This window comes from Sebastes umbrosus, chromosome 16, assembly GCF_015220745.1.
Source record: "Sebastes umbrosus isolate fSebUmb1 chromosome 16, fSebUmb1.pri, whole genome shotgun sequence".
NCBI lineage: Eukaryota > Metazoa > Chordata > Actinopteri > Perciformes > Sebastidae > Sebastes > Sebastes umbrosus.
In genome coordinates, this window is record NC_051284.1 from 30994750 (window position 1) to 31012154 (window position 17405).

A 17405-nucleotide genomic window follows, 5' to 3' on the forward strand; every position below is an offset into this window, starting at 1 on the left:
CTTACATTTTGTATGCTAATACTTTTGTACTTCTACTTAAGTGCCATTTTGAATTCAGGACTTTTACTTGTATTGTTAGACTATAAGATTCTCTTTGCTTAAGTAAATTATCTGAGTACTCCTTCCATCATTAGTGGCTGATTTAGTTCAAATATACCAAATACCAGCTCGTAGTAACTAAATAACAATGTGATTTAAAGGATTATTTCCACTTTAAATGTCACATTTGGCTGGTAAAAGAGAAAACGTGTCTTCATTGTCCTTCATTTTCAAATCTGTTTTGGTCTCAGTTTTAGTTCCTTGCTGAATTCTGCGTAGTTTAAGGATATTTTAGGTGCATGTTACGGCCAGTTTTGCACGAATGGCTCCAAATACAATGATGCCGTTACCGTAAAGAAGTCAGTCAGAGCTGGATTCATTTCAAAATGCATTGTTGTTGGAATTTGCAACCGCGCTAGAGCTGCTGGTTTCATCCGATGCTGCTCCAGAAACCTGAAAGTGAACTGATTTAAAGTGATGAATGTTTTATCAGGTGTCTACAAAGTGACATGTTTAGATGGAGGACAGATACGGAGGAGATCTCTCACCCCGTATCCAAATGAGACGCTCACATTTAAAGAATAATCTGCTTGCAGACACGAACACGTTGTATGAGTGTGTGTGAGGTGGGTTTAATAATAAGAACCAAACAGTGAAATGTAGAGAGAGAAGAAGAAGAGAAGCGGAGAGTGAGCGGTGTGCTGGTGTTCAGCGCTGGCAGGTCGTCTCCTGTTAATCCTGACTGCTGCTGGTCCACGTACACTCCCACAGCGGCCGTCCACCGCCTTGTTCCCTTCACGCACAGTAGGCTGCCACTTAATTAACGTACGCCTCCGTGTGTGTGTGTGTGTGTGTGTGTGTGTGTGTGTGTGAGAGAGAATGTGAGTGTGTGTGTGAGTGTGTTCACGCCCTTTTCCCACGTATTATGGTGTTCAGCCGTTCCCAGTGCGGGTATTCAGGGGCTTGTTCAGTTCACCACTGGGGCATCAGGGCCCCTACCTAATTACACTGTGTGTGTGTGTGTGTGTGTGTGTGTGTGTGTGTGTGTGTGTGTGTGTGTGTGTGTGTGTGTGTGTGTGGGTGTGTGTGGGTGGGTGGGTGGGTGTGGGTGGGTGTGTGTGTGTGTGTGTGTGTGTGTGTGTGTGTGTGTGTGTGTGTGTGTGTGTGTGTGTGTGTGTGTGTGTGTGTGTGGTACAGTAGGCTGCTTCCTAATTACTGTCTGCTCCTTGTATTCCCTCAGTGCCGATACCTTCCTGCCTCACTGAACCCTCGCTGTGTTAGTGTGTGTGTGTGTGTGCGTGCGCTGGTGTGTGTGTGTGTGTGAGAAGCCGATCATGTACTCTGACAACAAATTCAGACACAAGAGAAGCCTCAAATCTCATGAGGCTTTGGATTGACACACACACAAACACACACACACACACACACAGTATCAGCAGTCTGACGGTGGACATGTCCGTCTCCTCTCCTTCAATGTCACCAACATTTCACACATTTTTTTTTTTTTACCTTTAGGTAGGGTTAGTATTAGTGTACATTATATTTTATTATTATTTTAAGTTAAATAATTTTACCTATTATTTAATTATATTTATTATTGTTTTTAGTAATTGTATTTATCTTTTTAAATTATTATTATTATTATTAGCGTAAATATAAATATATATATATATTATATATATATAATCGTTTCTCGATTAAGTTTATTTATTTTATTTATTATTTTTTATTTATGTTTTTCAATTAAATGTATTATTATCTTTTTTTAAAGTAAATACATGTATTTATGTTTATATTTTATTTCCCCCTTAGCTTGTTTAAGTTTATTTATTTTATATATTATGTTTTATTTATAATTTTCAAATAAATGTATTATTATTATTATTATTATAAATATATATCCTATATATATATATTTGTTATGCCTTTTTATGTATTTATTTCCTTTTCCCCTTAGCTCGATTAAGTTTATTTTATTTATATTTTAAACAAATAAAATAAAATATATATATATATATTATTTATTTATAATTTTTTTATTTTTCAGATAAATGTATTATTATTATTATTATTATTATTATTTAGTATTAGTAGTAGTAGTCCCACCCCAGACTGACTGTTTAGAACACACACACATGCATACACCAACATCAAATCAACAAAGCACACAACAACTAACATAACCGTGCTCTTATTTTGTTAACTGGCCTGTATTCACTGACGAGCTAGCTAGCTAACGCCTGCTCTCCTCCCGGTGAAGTCGTCTCATAGCGGCGAGGAGTGCGGCAGAGGGACCATGACCCGGCGCTGTCCGCCGTGGGCTCATTTCCTGTAGCGTGGTGGAATTAGCGAGCTAAGCTGGCTAAGTAGCCAGCCGTCCGACCAGCCTCCAGCTAACACCGTGACCTCATCATGACACATAAAGGGTCTATTGGTGTTTGAATTGTGGAGGACAGAATCACTTTTCTATTTCTGCTGTAACAATGAACCCCGGAGACGTGGACCAGAGTTAATAGTATAAAACAGAGACTTTAAAACCTTTTGATTTACTGACTCATAAAAGTGGATTCAGTTTTAAGTTATTGGCTTTTTTTCCTGAAGAAGGCAGGATGAGCCAGAACGCTGACTCATAAAACCAAACCTAAAAGACTGAATCAGAGTTATGAGTCCGAGGCGTCCCCCTCTTTACTTTGAGGACAGTCGGATTAAACACGTAATGACTTGTGATGATGTTTATGTCCACTATGATTTAAAGATTTATACTTTAGAGGCGGTTTGTTGCTTTATACATAAACACATACATCAACATCACATTCACATATTTAAACTTTTTATTCCCCAAACAGACAAACATGAGCTCAGAATAACAACTACAGACATCTATCTACTCTCTCTCCGTCCTGTTTTCCTCTCGTCCGTCCCCTCACATCCGTCCCCTTCCTCTGTCCCCATTTGTCTTCTTCCATGTCGTCACTCTGTTGCTTTACCTCTCTCTCTCTCTCTGTCTCTCTTTGTCCTCTTTTGTCCTTGACTCCAACACACACCAGCTGGCACTCAGCCAAGTGAAGAGACAGCAGAGATGATTATACACATACACACACACACACACACACAGGAAGTGGTGTGTTTGTGTGTGCGCGTGTGTTAGAAGTGTGGTAGCGACAGCAGAGGGATGTCATGGAGAGAGAGCAAAGTAATGAAGTTCAGCATAGAGAAGAGACGATGAAGACGTAACTGGAGAGAGACAGACGAGGTGTGTTGGTTGATTGAGACTTTACAGGAAGTCTTAATCAGGTTGCTGAAGGTTTGAGGCGACCAATAGGAATCCAGGTTACATCAAAACACTTTAGAATAACTACAGAATACCTTTCAGTATAACCTCCTGACAAAGAATCTTTTAGGAATATGCAACCCTACATCTAAGTTACACATACAACATATTCATCTTATTCTTTACCTGAACTCGGGTGTGTCCGCATTGTGTCATGTTGTTTTCTCACTTCCATTCAGAGTGGAAGTGACATTATTTTTGCTTAGTGTGGCCCGTCGACAGTTTTTACCTTTTAACGTTTTTACAGGTGAGAAAAGTAATCATTTCGATTTCCAATATGTGATCAGTTTAAACCAGGGGTCAGCAACCTTTACTATCAAGAACCATTTTCTGGAGCTGCAAAACATTTGATCATTGTGATGAAGGTAACACAGTTTATAGTCTAAGTATATAGTATATAAGTCTAATGCAGTGAGGGCCAAAGTGCAAATGTACTACGGAGTATTAGGGCCACATTGAGGGAAAAAACATCTGAGATTTACAGAATAAAGTACTCGTAATATAACGAGAATAAAGTCATAACTTTACGAGAATAAAGTCATAATTTAACAAGAAAAATAGTCGTTATATTACGAGAATAAAGTCAGAACTTTAAAAAAAGGAAAAAGACACGTAAAATTACTACTTTATAATATTATGACTTTATTCTAGTAATATTATGACTTTTTTCTAGTAATATTATGACTTTTTCTAGTAATATTATGACTTTATTCTCAAAATCTCAGATTTAATTTTTTTCCTCGATGTGGCCCTGATACTCCGTCATACCGTCGTACCATAGACCTACAACAATGATAAATAAAAATGAAAATGTAAACAAAAAACAGTTCTTATGCCAGAGATTGCTCAAAATTACAACAAGTTTGAGTGTATAAAATAAAAAGTACTATTTCTAGCATCAGTGCCTAATAGAATATCAATAAAGTTAGATACATTTAGTAAAATAAGTACATAAGATACGTAAAATAATAAAATGTAAAGTAAGCTGAAAACAGAAAAGGAAGTAACATTGCACATGATGGACGTTAATATTGATATTGCACATGAGAATGGAAAAAGTAGTATTGCTCATGATATTGATAATACTGTTGTTCTCAGTTCTCAGTCTATCTAGCGGCTTGATAGCTGCTTGATAGCTAGGTAGTGTAAAACTTGTGCTTGTGTTTGAGCATTGCTGTGTCCTGCAGTGACAACTCTTTATACATTTCATCCGATATCGAGTTAACTGCGTCCCAAACACATTTTCTATCATCCCCGTGACGACGGGACGCTGTTAGTCTCAAGCCCCGACGGTTCCTGCGGTACTGTAAAAAAACGAGCACCGTCATGTTTTCAGAACTTTGGCATCGACTTGGTACCGAAGTTCTCATGATATTCCTACACCTGAGCTCATTTTCTAAGAAGCTTTGGAGCAAGCTAGTAATTGAACCTTGAGATTACTGAGCTTCAAATTCAACATTCTTACCTGCAAACCAGCAGAACAGATCCACGTTTTCACTCCAGTTATCATGAAGTTTTGCTGCCTTGTCAGTCAATTAATTTCCAAATGTGAAAGAGAAGAAAACGAACAGAAACAAAACATGTTATATATTTAATCTCTAAATACTCACCAGAAGAAAACAACAGTTAGTCCGAGTTGACCCTCTGAGCTGACGGTGACCTTGTCCACATGATGACCTCATTCACAACCTCTCTGTGTTGTTTCTTCTCTCTCTCCACCACCCACTCTCTCTCTCTCATTCACCCCCTGCTCTGATTTCCAGTTAAGTCTGATCATTGAACGATAACTGCTGAATTATTCAACACAAGCGGGAAATTACGGAGCAATTCAACGCTCATTTGGTGATGTTACCGACTCTGAAAGCGCCGGTTCAACTCCGAGGAAGGGTTTCTTTTTTATCTCTGTCTCCTCTGCTTCTTCTCTTGTAGGAATATAATGTTCTGCTCTTTTCTGATTCTAATTATCAACATTTTCATCGTGTCGAGTTTGGGACAACAACGTTTTTTCTGCATTAGAAATTATCTCATTTAAATCCAGATTATCCTATTGACATCTTAAAGGTAAAATCTGTGATCAAACATTTCATGAATCCTTCTTAAACCTTGAATTTAAAACTTGTCATTTACAGTAAATGTGAAATGAATTCTGTCCCATTCTGACACAATGATTACGAGTGCTTTACAGAAGATAAAGAGTGAAAACTTTAAGTCAAATAGCACCAACCAGAAGAGGACAAAGGCCTTATATAAGAGTGAAAACCGCCGTGTTGCACGTTAACTTGTGTATTTAAAGTGCCTCCTCCTGCTCTCAGGCCCGCAGGCTGTCTCACTGTAAAACATCTCAGCGCTGAACAGTTAAAGTCTCACTGAAGGAGTTTAAACAGTGAAATAATGCAGGTTTAGTGGAGCGACTCTGCCAGAGTTAATCGGCCCCAACATCTCATTTCAGGAGGAAAGAGTCTCCTTTAGGCTCACTGCCTCTCGTTTATGTGACGAGCTGTAAACTTTGTAATGTGTAACAGAGAGAGAGAGAGAGAGAGAGAGCTTTATACCAAAGATCTGTACTGTTATATAGGCAGAATGGGGAGGCAGTTACACCTGTAAAGATATTAAGACTGAGAAAATAATGGAATCAGAGCATTTGTAACTATGGAATATCCAGCTGTGTCTCCTAAAAATTACGTTTCCTTACAACTGAACTCACTTCACTTATTATAATATACGTCCGTAGCTTGATAACGTAACAGTTCTTCAGTCATTTTAAGCCAAACCATGTTTTTTTTTTTTGCTAAACTGAACTAGGTAGTTTTGTAAGAGTTATTTGTTAAAACACATACAGGCCAACATTGAAATGATCTCAAAGTAAAACAACAACAAAGTCTGCGTTTGGAGGATGACGAGTCTATAGAGCTATATCTACGAAATGTAATGCACTATAAAGGTCCAGATACACCAACCCGACATCAGAGAACTAGCAGCGATGAAGGCCACCAGTTGCGTTGCCTCACGTCTCCTTTGTCTTGGCCAAAAAGTTGCACTCAAACACACCGTAAAGACTAGAGGCGACGGCCGACTACCACGTACGTTCTGCTCCTGCGTGAGAGGAAATAACTCTCCACACCAGCAGGCGGCAGTAGTCTGTATTCATCACTCAGAAAGAGAAACAGGAAGACCGAGGACGGCGGATATACAAGCCGTTATGATACGTACATGAAACCATTTTCACACCACTCTCACTCACCACTTAGCCTCGTTCCAGATGTTCATGTTGCTGTGAATAATATCCGTGTGTGAGAAGAGTCCTCTGTGTGTGTCCTCTTGACTTTACTCATTTGGTTGCTTTCCTCACGTCCGTTTCTCTTCTTGTACACGGATACGTTTCAGCTGAACAGCCGATCAGAGTGATTTCTCTCACCGACGAGCTCCGCCGGCGATTCAACATGCTGAATCGGCCGAAAAAAACTCTGACAAGGGCAGACTAGAGCCGACGGTGAAGGACACACCGCACAAACTAGACCGACAGACGCTCACCGACGGCCCTAAACTGTCCGACAGCCCCAAACTGTCCGACAGCCGACCGTCGGCTTGGTGTGTCAGGACCCTAATTCGTATATAACCCACATAATCAATTCAGATGTAATCCATGTAAGTGTAATTTAATGCCACTTCAGTAGTTATTTTAGCCCAAACCACGACCTTTTCCTAAACCAAACTAAGTAGTTTAGTTGCCTAAACACCGCCGGTGCATGAATCGCTCGTGTTGCCGGACATTTTGTAGGAAAACGCACGAAAAATAACAAAATAACTTTCCGTAAGATACCATATGAACCGTTGTTTGAGGATACGTTGCACAAAGTCAACGTTGACTGCTTACCTGATGTAGGCTACGCAACTTAACTTACATAACAAACATACTTATTTAACCCTAACCATGATTTTTTCCTAAACCTAAACAAGTAGTTTAGTCTGAATTCACAACGTTAACCACGAGTTTCAAACTGTGACCGTAATAGATCGTCATAGTTAGACATGGAGGGCTTCCCAGTGCGTTAAAAAGACTCAAGAGAACCTTGATTGTACCGTTATCCTGTAAGTTCCCCTCGTTGCCACAGCGGCTGCTGTTCAGCAGGAAGTTAAATAATCTCTTTTTAAAGCTAATCCAGATGATATCAGGTGATGATCTGTGATAATCAACTATTCATACATTCACTCCCTCTGTTTCTCTGTAGAGAGAGAGAGAGTCGCTGTGTGTGAGAGGTTGTTCCAGCCGACCAGTCAGACGGTTAAAGTTTGATGATGGTAAAAAGAGAGAACATGGATTATTAAGCAGAGCCGCTCATGAAAAGTTAAAGTGGTTGAAAGACGCCTTTAAAGAGACACTAATTAAAACAAATGTCCACTGCTGATGACTTTTTAAACATCTCCGGGAGGCTGAGTGAGTCTCTGAGAGCGTCTCTGTCAGTGATTACTCTGGAACAGTGAGGCGTTCTCCTCAGGTTCACTAAACACATTTACACCACTTCATGTTAGAATCTGAAACCTTTTATTAAAGATAAATGATTCATTTGTTTAAAAAAACTAAAGATGAATATTGTGAAAACATCAGATAGGATGTATGTGAGATACAAACGTTGCTTCATGGCGCTGCTAGTGGTCACAACCTCCTCAGAGTGTCTTTAAGTCCGTCTTTAATTCCTCAATCATTCCTTCCTACCTTCTATCAACCTGTCCATGTTTCCTTCCTTCCTACCTTCCCTCACTTCCTCCTCCTGTCCCTCCTTCCCTTCAGTCCTCTTTCCTTCCTTCCTTCCTACCTTCCTTCTATCAACCTGTCGATGTTTCCTTCCTTCCTTCTATCAACCTGTCGATGTTTCCTTCCCTCAGCACTCCCTCACTTCCTCCTCCTGTCCCTCCTTCCCTTCATCCCTCCTTCATTCCTTCCTTCTTACCTTCCTTCTATCAACCTGTCGATGTTTCCTTCCCTCAGCCATCCCTCACTTCCTCCTCCTGTCCCTCCTTCCCTTCAGTCCTCCTTCCTTCCTTCCTTCCTTCTATCAACCTGTCGATGTTTCCTTCCTTCCCTTCAGTCCTCCCCCCTACCTTCCTTCCTCCTCTCTCTTCATCCCTCAAGTCCTTTGTTAGGTCTTGATAAATTGGCTCTGACATTCTGCCAACATGGCCGCCCTCCCTCTCTCCCTCCCTCCCTCCCTCCCTCCCTCTCTTTACAGCTACTCTCTCTCTCTCTCTCTCTCTCTCTTCCTCCCTCCCTCCCCCCCCTCCCTCCCTCCCTCTCTCTCTCTACAGCTACTCTCTCTCTCTCTCTCTCTCTCTCTCTCTCTTCCTCCCTCCCTCTCTCTACAGCTACTCTCTCTCTCTCTCTCTCTCTCTCTCTCTTCCCTTCCTCCCTCCCCCCCCCCCCCCTCCCTCCCTCCCTGTCTCTCTCTACAGCTACTCTCTCTCTCTCTCTCTCTCTCTCTCTTCCTCCCTCCCTCTCTCTACAGCTACTCTCTCTCTCTCTTCCTCTCTCCAGTGTTCTTACACCTACCGCTAATTGAATTGGCAATTTGTGTAACAGTACCAATCCGTCCTCTCTCTCTCTCTCTCTCTCTCTCTCTCTCTCTCTCTCTCTCTCACACACACAAATACTTTTCCTTCTCTAATACACACCTACATGATCACTCTCTCTCACACACACACACACACACACACACACACTGGATCGCTGGTTTGTTGCCAATTTCATATTAAACAAGAAAATAAATTAACAACAGCAGTAATGTCTGACTTTGAGAGACCAAAGTTAAATTGACTTTCCAATGAGATGGTCACACACACACACACACACACACACACACACACACAAACATACACACACACACACACACACACACACACACACACACACACAAACAAACATACACACACACACACACACACACACACACACACGCGCACACACACAATTTTGAATATTTTCAAGAAGTTTGTTCTTTACATTTATTTTACAATTGTCAATCAATTAAAATATTTTCTGGACAATATCTGTCATTGTTTTGTGTTAATTGATTTACAATAATAAATATATACATACATTTACATAAAGCAGCATATTTGTCCACTCCCATGTTGATAAGAGGATTAAATACTGGACAAATCTCCCTTTAAGGTTCATTTAGAACAGATAAAACATGTGATTAATTAATCGCGATTAACTATTTTAATTGATTAACAGTCCCAGTGTATTTATTTAATTTCTTTTGTATTGAACAGTAAATATACAGTGTGTGTGTGTGTGTGTGTGTGTGTGTGTGTGTGTGTGTGTGTGTGTGTGTGTGTGTGTGTGTGTGTGTGTGTGTGTGTGCGTGCGTGCGTGCGTGCGTGCGTGCGTGCGTGCGTGCGTGCGTGCGTGCGTGCGTGCGTGCGTGCGTGTACGTTGGACTCGTCCTGCAGGATCAGGATCTTTGTTTGTTACCACGTCTCTCAGGAGTGTGTGTGTGCTGCAGGTTCAGAGGTCTCACTGCAGACACACACACATGCACACACACTTTGACGGCTAAACGCTCAGAGCATCGCTGGAGGGGTTAGCTGAACACACACACACACACACACTAGTTGTTTACCAGCAGCGAGGCCGAACCAGAGAGAGAGAGAGAGAGAGGGAGAGAGAGAGAGAGGGAGGTTGTCATTGTTATTCTCTGGCCTTCATGTGTTGATCTTCCTCCTCTTCATCCTCTTTTACTCTCCTCTTCCTCCTCTGGAGACGCTCAACACACGGCGCTGACCTGCGAGGTGAAGGTCACATGACGGACAGAGACAAATAGAAGATGTCGGCTTTTTAGTAGACTTACTAACTTCTTCAGAAATAGTACCTTTTTCTCCCTCTTTATCACTCCCCTCCCTCAGCTCCTCCTCTTCATCCCGCCACCTCCTCTTTCTCAGTCTTCATCCTCCTGCTCACCCTCATCTTCCTCCCCTTCTACCTCTCTCTATCCCTCCTCCATCACTTCCTGCCACCTCCTCTCTATCCTCCTCCTCCTCTTCTTCTCTCTTCGCCTTCCTCTCACCCACACCTGTTTTTCCCTTTCTTCTCCTCTTCCCTCGCCTCCTCTTCATCACCTCCTCTCTGCATACTCCATCCTTCTTTTCCTCCTCTCGTCATCGTACCTCCCTGTCTTCCCCCTTTACCTCCTTTCTCCCATTCCTCCCCCTCTGTGCCTCCTCTTCATTGTCCTTGCTGACCCTCCTCTTTCTTCTTCACCTATTCATTGCCCTCTTACTTCCTGTTATCCCTCTTCATCATATTCCACCTCCTCTTCCTCCTTCCTCCCAGCTTTCCTAACACCTTCTCTTCCTCCTTCCCCTCTTGTCGTCGTACCTCCCTGTCTTCCCCTTTTTCACCTCTACTCCTCCTCTTCATCTTCCTACAACTCTCCCTCCTCTTCCTACCTCACCCCCTCCTCAGTATCTCTCTATCTTGCTCCCCTCCTCTTCATCGTCCTCTTGCTGACTCTCCTCTTTCTTCTTAAACTTCCTCAGCTCTCTCACCTCCTCACTCTGTTTCTCCTCCTCTTCCTCCTTCCTCACAGCTTCCTAACACCTTGTCTTCCTACTTCGCCTCTTGTCTTCCCCTTTTCACCTCTTCCCCTCCTCTTCATCTTCCTTCTACTCTCCGTCCTCTCCTTACCTCAGTATCTCTCTATCTTGCTCCCCTCCTCTTCATCGTTGCCCATCCTCCTCTTGCTGACTCTCCTTGTTCTTCTTCACCTTTTCATTCCCCTCTTAATTCCTGTTACCCCTCTTCGTCATATTCTTCCTCCTCTTCTACTCCCTCTTATCGTCTTCTTCACCTTCCTCAGCTCCTCCTCCTCTTCCTCTTCCTCCTTCCTCCCATCGTTCCTAACACCTTGGTCCTTCCTTCTCCTCATCTTCCTCCTCCTCAGAGTCCCCATATCTTGTTATTCTTCACCTCTCCTCTTCTTCACATCATCAGCCTCCTCGTCCTCTTCCTTCTCCTCCTCCTCCCCCCCCCCCCCCCTTTTAAAACAAACATTTCCACAAATCGTCTCAACAGAAACTAGTGATTATCTATTTTTACTTCACTTCAGATTAGTCTTTAATCATTTACAAAATGCCGCCGTAGTTATTCTGGATTAACTTTAGACTCAATCGATGTGATCAGATGAAGTTTTGATCCTGTTTTCTTGTCTTTACTATAGAAAGTGACGTGTTTGAGTCCTCCCGGTTCACTCTGGATCATCACACTTTAAACAACAACATTTATTTCTCTGTAAATAAGTCTGATGTTCCCGTGAGGTCGGGCTCCTCCTCCTCTGTCTTCTCTCTCCTCACCCCGTCTTTAAAAGACTCTCGTTCACAAGAGCATTTCATTACATCATTAATTGAGCCTATTACACCCCCCCCCCCCTCCCAAAAAGAAACCGACAGGAGGGTGAGTGTGTTTAAATTCAGTGTAATGAGGTCTGCAGGGAGACGAGGACGGAGGTTGTGTAGAGAGGAGAAAATTACCTCAGGGCAGAAAAATCTCTCTTTTAGTGAGCTTTAATACCCCTCTATCTGTCTGTCTCTCTGTCTGTCTGTCTCTCTGTCTGTCTGTCTGTCTCTCTATCTGTCTGTCTCTCTATCTGTCTGTCTGTCTCTCTGTCTGTCTGTCTCTCTATCTGTCTGTCTCTCTATCTGTCTGTCTCTCTATCTGTCTGTCTCTCTGTCTGTCTGTCTCTCTATCTGTCTGTCTGTCTGTCTGTCTGTCTCTCTATCTGTCTGTCTCTCTATCTGTCTGTCTCTCTGTCTGTCTGTCTGTCTGTCTGTCTGTCTCCCTGTCTCTCTGTCTCTCTATCTGTCTGTCTCTCTATCTGTCTGTCTCTCTATCTGTCTGTCTCTCTGTCTCTCTATCTGTCTGTCTCTCTATCTGTCTGTCTCTATCTGTCTGTCTCTCTGTCTCTCTATCTGTCTGTCTCTCTGTCTCTCTATTTGTCTATCTCTCTGTCTCTCTATCTGTCTGTCTCTCTGTCTCTCTATCTGTCTGTCTCTCTATCTGTCTGTCTCTCTGTCTGTCTGTCTCTCTCTCTCTCTCTATCTATCTGTCTGTCTCTGTCTGTCTGTCTCTCTGTCTCTCTGTCCGTCTCTCTATCTGTGTGTGTCTCTCTGTCTGCCTGTCTGTCTCTCTGTCTGTTTCTCTGTCTCTCTGTCTGTCTGTCTCAAACTGTCTCACTGTCTGGTTAACACTCTACTAATGTCTCGCTGTCTCTTGGTCCGGCCCACTTTTGTTTGTTCATGCCGCTGTGTTTTTTGTTTGTCTCGAGGCAACAGGATTTTAATTTAATAAACTCTATTTAAAAAAAAAACAACTCTTATTATTAAATTAAACTCTTATTATTAAATTAAACTCTTATTATTAAATTAAACTCTTATTATTAAATTAAACTCTTATTATTAAATTAAACTATTATTATTAAATTAAACTCTTATTATTAAATTAAACTATTATTTAAAAAAAAAAAAACTTTTTCAGCATTTTAAAATGCAATAAGCAACAAGTTACATGTACAGAAGACTAAAACAACAAAATACAAAAAAGGCAACAATAGAGTGTAGGGATGAACCGATACTATTTTCTTTCAGACCGAGTGCAGGGTGTGAGCAACATACGAGGCGGTGCGCCGCCACCGGCTCTAGGTCGGCTTGGAAAGGCTCGGGGCGAAGGTGGCTTTAAAGCGCTCCCCGCCCGGACCTCGCCACTTCCCAGGGCCGTGGACAAGGAGTCTAACGCACGCGCGAGTCAGAGGGTGCAAGCAAAACCCCGTGGCGCAATGAAAGTGAGGGCCGGCATGCCCGTCTCGCCCGTCGGGGAGGTGGAGCGTGAGCGTGCGATAGGACCCGAAAGATGGTGACGAGAAGTTAAAGTCACGCTGCCGTAATGTGGTATCGGTGCCGATGTATTGGAGCCGTTTTGCGAGTACGAGTACATGAGCACATGAGCACAGTATCGGACCCGATACCCGATACTGGTATCGGTACCGGTATCGGTATCGGTACATCTCTAATAGAGCGCTGCAGGAATGAGTCCTAAAACCCATAAATGAGTTAGCATGTTAGCACTTCCTGTTCCCTCGTCTGGAAGTCAACGGGTTCTTTGAATGGGTTTATAGTTCTGGGTCTAGGTCTGTGGTTAACACAAGAGATTTTAACGTTTTGTTCTAAGACATAAAATAGATCATTAAAGATCCCACTGGGGAATTCTGAACTTTTATGTGTCTTAAAAAAGGCGGTTGCTAACAAGTGGCTAAATGAGACTACTAAACGTCATCGCGTCGACTCGTCCTCCTTTACAGCCTCGTTGTTTATATACAATCAGAAAGAAGTATGAAAGAAGTATGTACGTTTTGGTTTCTGCTTCTCTTCTTCAGTATGTTTATGGTTGAATGACGTAGACGTACATTAGTGTGATTGAATATTGGTGATAAAGGGAAGTTTTTAAATATTCAAATTCTCTTTCTGTATGTCTTTCACACTTTCTGGCTTTGTCTTCTTTTGGGAAAGAGAGAGACAGTTTAACCTGAGGGCAGATATATCACATATAACCTCCCCTCTCTCTCTCTCTCTCTCTCTCTCTCTCTCTGGCTGTTGTACTTTCTGTTTCTCTGAGTTTTGCCCTCGGGGAGAAATTTTAGAAAGCTATAAAACATTTCTCTCTTTTCTGCCTTTCACTGACCGTCTCTCTCTCTCTCTCTCTCTCTCTCTCTCTCTCTCTTTCTCTTTCTCTCTCTTTCTCCAGAGATGAACAGTGATGGGTAGAAAGATGAGAATGATAAAAAGAGATGGCGAAGAGATAATGAACGAGAGAGAGAGAGAGAGAGCTCTGTTTGGTATCTGTGACCACTGAGGGACTTATCTTGTTATCTTGAGCCCTCATGTTTGGTTTTAGTGATGATAACGTCCTGCTGCAGTGTTCCAGTTGATAATGTTGTCATGACCTCCTCCTAACTGCATGCAACCGCCTCCCAAATCTCTTCCTAAGAACTCTACGTCTGTCCACAAAACCTCCACATGTCCATCATTGTGCAGCTAAACTGGAACAGATCTGTGTTTGCATGTAAATATTCTCATGTTCTCTTTGTATAAAATGTCTTTTGTGTAGAAATCCAAAGTTTTGCTGGTTGACTTCACTAAGTTTAACTTGTTAGCATTATTAGCTCCTCATGTCATCCGTGTTGTAGAATATGATCGGTTGCAACCTTATTAGAATGAAGCTAACGGTTCCTGTTGGTTTTAATGAGGGGGGCTAACAATGCTAACTCGTCACACTGTTCAACAATGTTCTGCAGAGTTGACTTCACTGGTTCCTCTTGTCCTGTGCCATGTGTGTTCGTCACGCTAGGCTGTATAAACGTTAGTGTGTGTGTGTGTGTGTGTGTGTGTGTGTGTGTGTGTGTGTGTGTGTGAATGCATGTGTGTGTGTGTGTGTGTGTGTGTAGCTTTGCTCGTATCAATGTGTCTGAGTCTCACCGGTCTTCTTCTGTCCTGTCCTGTGCTTTCTCTCTCCTTGTGTGTGTGTGTGCATGTGTGTTTGCTGGTGTGTGTGTGTGTGTGTGATGTGTGTTTAGCTATCGGTTCCCAGCGAAGGAGGAGTCCCAGCGCCGTCGCCTCGGAGATCTTCGAACCTCACCTGGGCAGCCACATTTTACAGGTAGGAACTGTTGAAGGAGGTCGACGTCATCTGAACACATCTTAGGACGTACACAGTAAACTTCAGGACGCCTGTCTGAAGACACATGTTGACTAATGCATCATTTTGGTTTCTGATGAATCATTTCTGGTTGTTTTTTGCACCGTTGCATCACTCATCATGATGCAGAATCAATCCACTGTACACTCCTAAACCTCCTTCATATCGTGCACAATCCTCCACAGATATTGATTTCTTAGTAAAGCTTGTGTTAAGCCACGCTGGCATCGTTGCTGTAAGGATGGCGCTGGTCGCATCGCTGTGAAAGAGCTCAGGAACTTGGTACATACTGTATATTTATGTTCCCCAGAAGGCGAGTCGCTGATATGTTGTTGATTTCTATTAACATCGCAGGAATTATTAAAACAAGCATTGCCAAGAGGTGTGTCAACACTTAACGTAAAGATGAAATGATGAAGAACTGAGCCTGAGATGTCCTAAAATAGCCACCGTACAGGATAAACCGTTTTGATTTGGGTATCAACCTGGCCTTTTCTCTGGCGCCACCTTCAGGACCCACTAGTGCTAACGTGTCTATTAATGTCAGATATGTCTGTTTTCTAGTGTTTAATGAGCATCACAGCCTCATTAGTGAGGCCTAATGAACTGAAATGATATTTTCTGTTATTCCTGAATCCCCAGAATACGATGGGGTCCACATCCTGTCACATTTAGTGTCCGAATGAGGATTTCACACCATTTTGTTATCAGAATTAAGTCTTATAATTTGCCTTTGAGCTTTTCAGAAGCTAAATGATTCCTCATAATGTACCTTTACATTATTAGTGTGCTGATTCCTCATAATTCACCCTCAGATTTCTCACCACAGCCGACTTCAATTATTCCTCAACATCCAGCCGCCGCCGCGGCTTAGCTGAATTATTAAATGGAATTATGAAAGTATGATAATGACTGGGTTATCGCTGCTCCCCCGGGTTTGTGTATGTGTGTGTGTGTGTGTGTGTGTGTGTGTGTGTGTGTGTGTGAAATGTGTGTGTGTGTGTCTTGTAGTTTTAATCCCTAACATGCTCCACTCCTTATCTGTTTAACATACAGCCCAAAGGCTGAGCTTTTAACATCACAACCAGGCTGACGACGCGATACCACCGCTGATACAGGCTGCTAATCTGTGTGTGTGCGTGTGTGTGTGTGTGTGTGTGTGTGTGTTTGCATCTGTTTCAGTTACACCTGATTATTATTATTATTATTATTATTATTATTATTATTATTATTATTATTATTATTATTATTATTATCTGGTTGACAGCAGTGAGCCTCCGCTGTGTAAAAATCCACTTTTCTAATCTTCTTGTAGTTTTTTTATGATCATATTCGAGCATCCTGACAGAAACGTTGCTCACAGATATGAAGAATTCATCACAAACTCTTTGAGAGACGGTGACACAAAATTTAACTCGAGTAAAAATACAAAAGTATCGGAATCAAAATTGACGTAAAGTACCAAAAGTAAAAGTGCTCTTTATGCAGAATAATATATATTATATTATTGCATTATGATTATTGATGCATTAATGTGTTCATCAATTTAATCTTGCATTAATTTTAATTACTTTGTATCCCCCCTGGAGATTAATAAAGTTTTATCTTAAGCTATAAATAGAGCTGTCAAAGTTAACGCGATAATAACTCGTTAACACAAATTCGTTTTAACGCCACTAATTTCTTTAAAGCATTAACTCAACTTGTGATTTTTAGGTTGCTCATATGAAACTATAAAACCTGATGAATCCATCGGTACCAACCATGTCATACTTGCTGGTCATGAAGGAGGTTAAATAACGCTCAAAAACGTATGCACAATTTTGGCGAAGAAAAACTGTCATGTCCATTTTCAAAGGGGTCCCTTGACCTCTGACCTCCAGATCAGTGAATGTAAATGGGTTCTATGGGTACCCACGAGTCTCCCCTTTACAGACATGCCCACTTTATGATCATCACATGCAGTTTGGGGCAAGTCATAGTCAAGTCAGCACACTGACACACTGACAGCTGCTGTTGCCTGTTGGGCTGCAGTTTGCCATGTTATGATGTGAGCATATTGTTTTATGCTAAATGCAGTACCTGTGAGGGTTTCTGGACAATATCTGTCATTGATTTGTAATTTTTTGGGTTTAGACGGAGCTCCTGAGGCGATGCTACTTTCAAATTATGCTAGCTTTCCAACATCGACCACCCTACCTTTAAGTTGGAAATAAAGTTGTCGAATAAATGTAGTGAAGTTAAAGGTACAGTATTTGTCTCTAAAATGTATCTGAGTAGAAGTATAAAGCA

At 41.8% G+C, this 17405-nt stretch overlaps 1 protein-coding gene across 8 annotated transcripts in view; it reads left to right on the forward strand.

Annotated features, from left to right (window-relative positions):
• The window catches only part of LOC119504491 (neuronal PAS domain-containing protein 3), a 317816-nt gene that overhangs the window by 166265 nt on the left and 134146 nt on the right, over positions 1-17405 (forward strand). For 7 of the 8 annotated variants that reach the window (XM_037796620.1, XM_037796619.1, XM_037796621.1 and 4 more), the window contains one exon: positions 14992-15074. In XM_037796620.1, coding sequence (XP_037652548.1) covers positions 14992-15074 — 83 coding nt within the window. Of the gene's footprint in view, positions 1-14182; positions 14481-14991; positions 15075-17405 lie in introns of those variants that run through there. The other variant, XM_037796626.1, reaches the window with a different exon arrangement.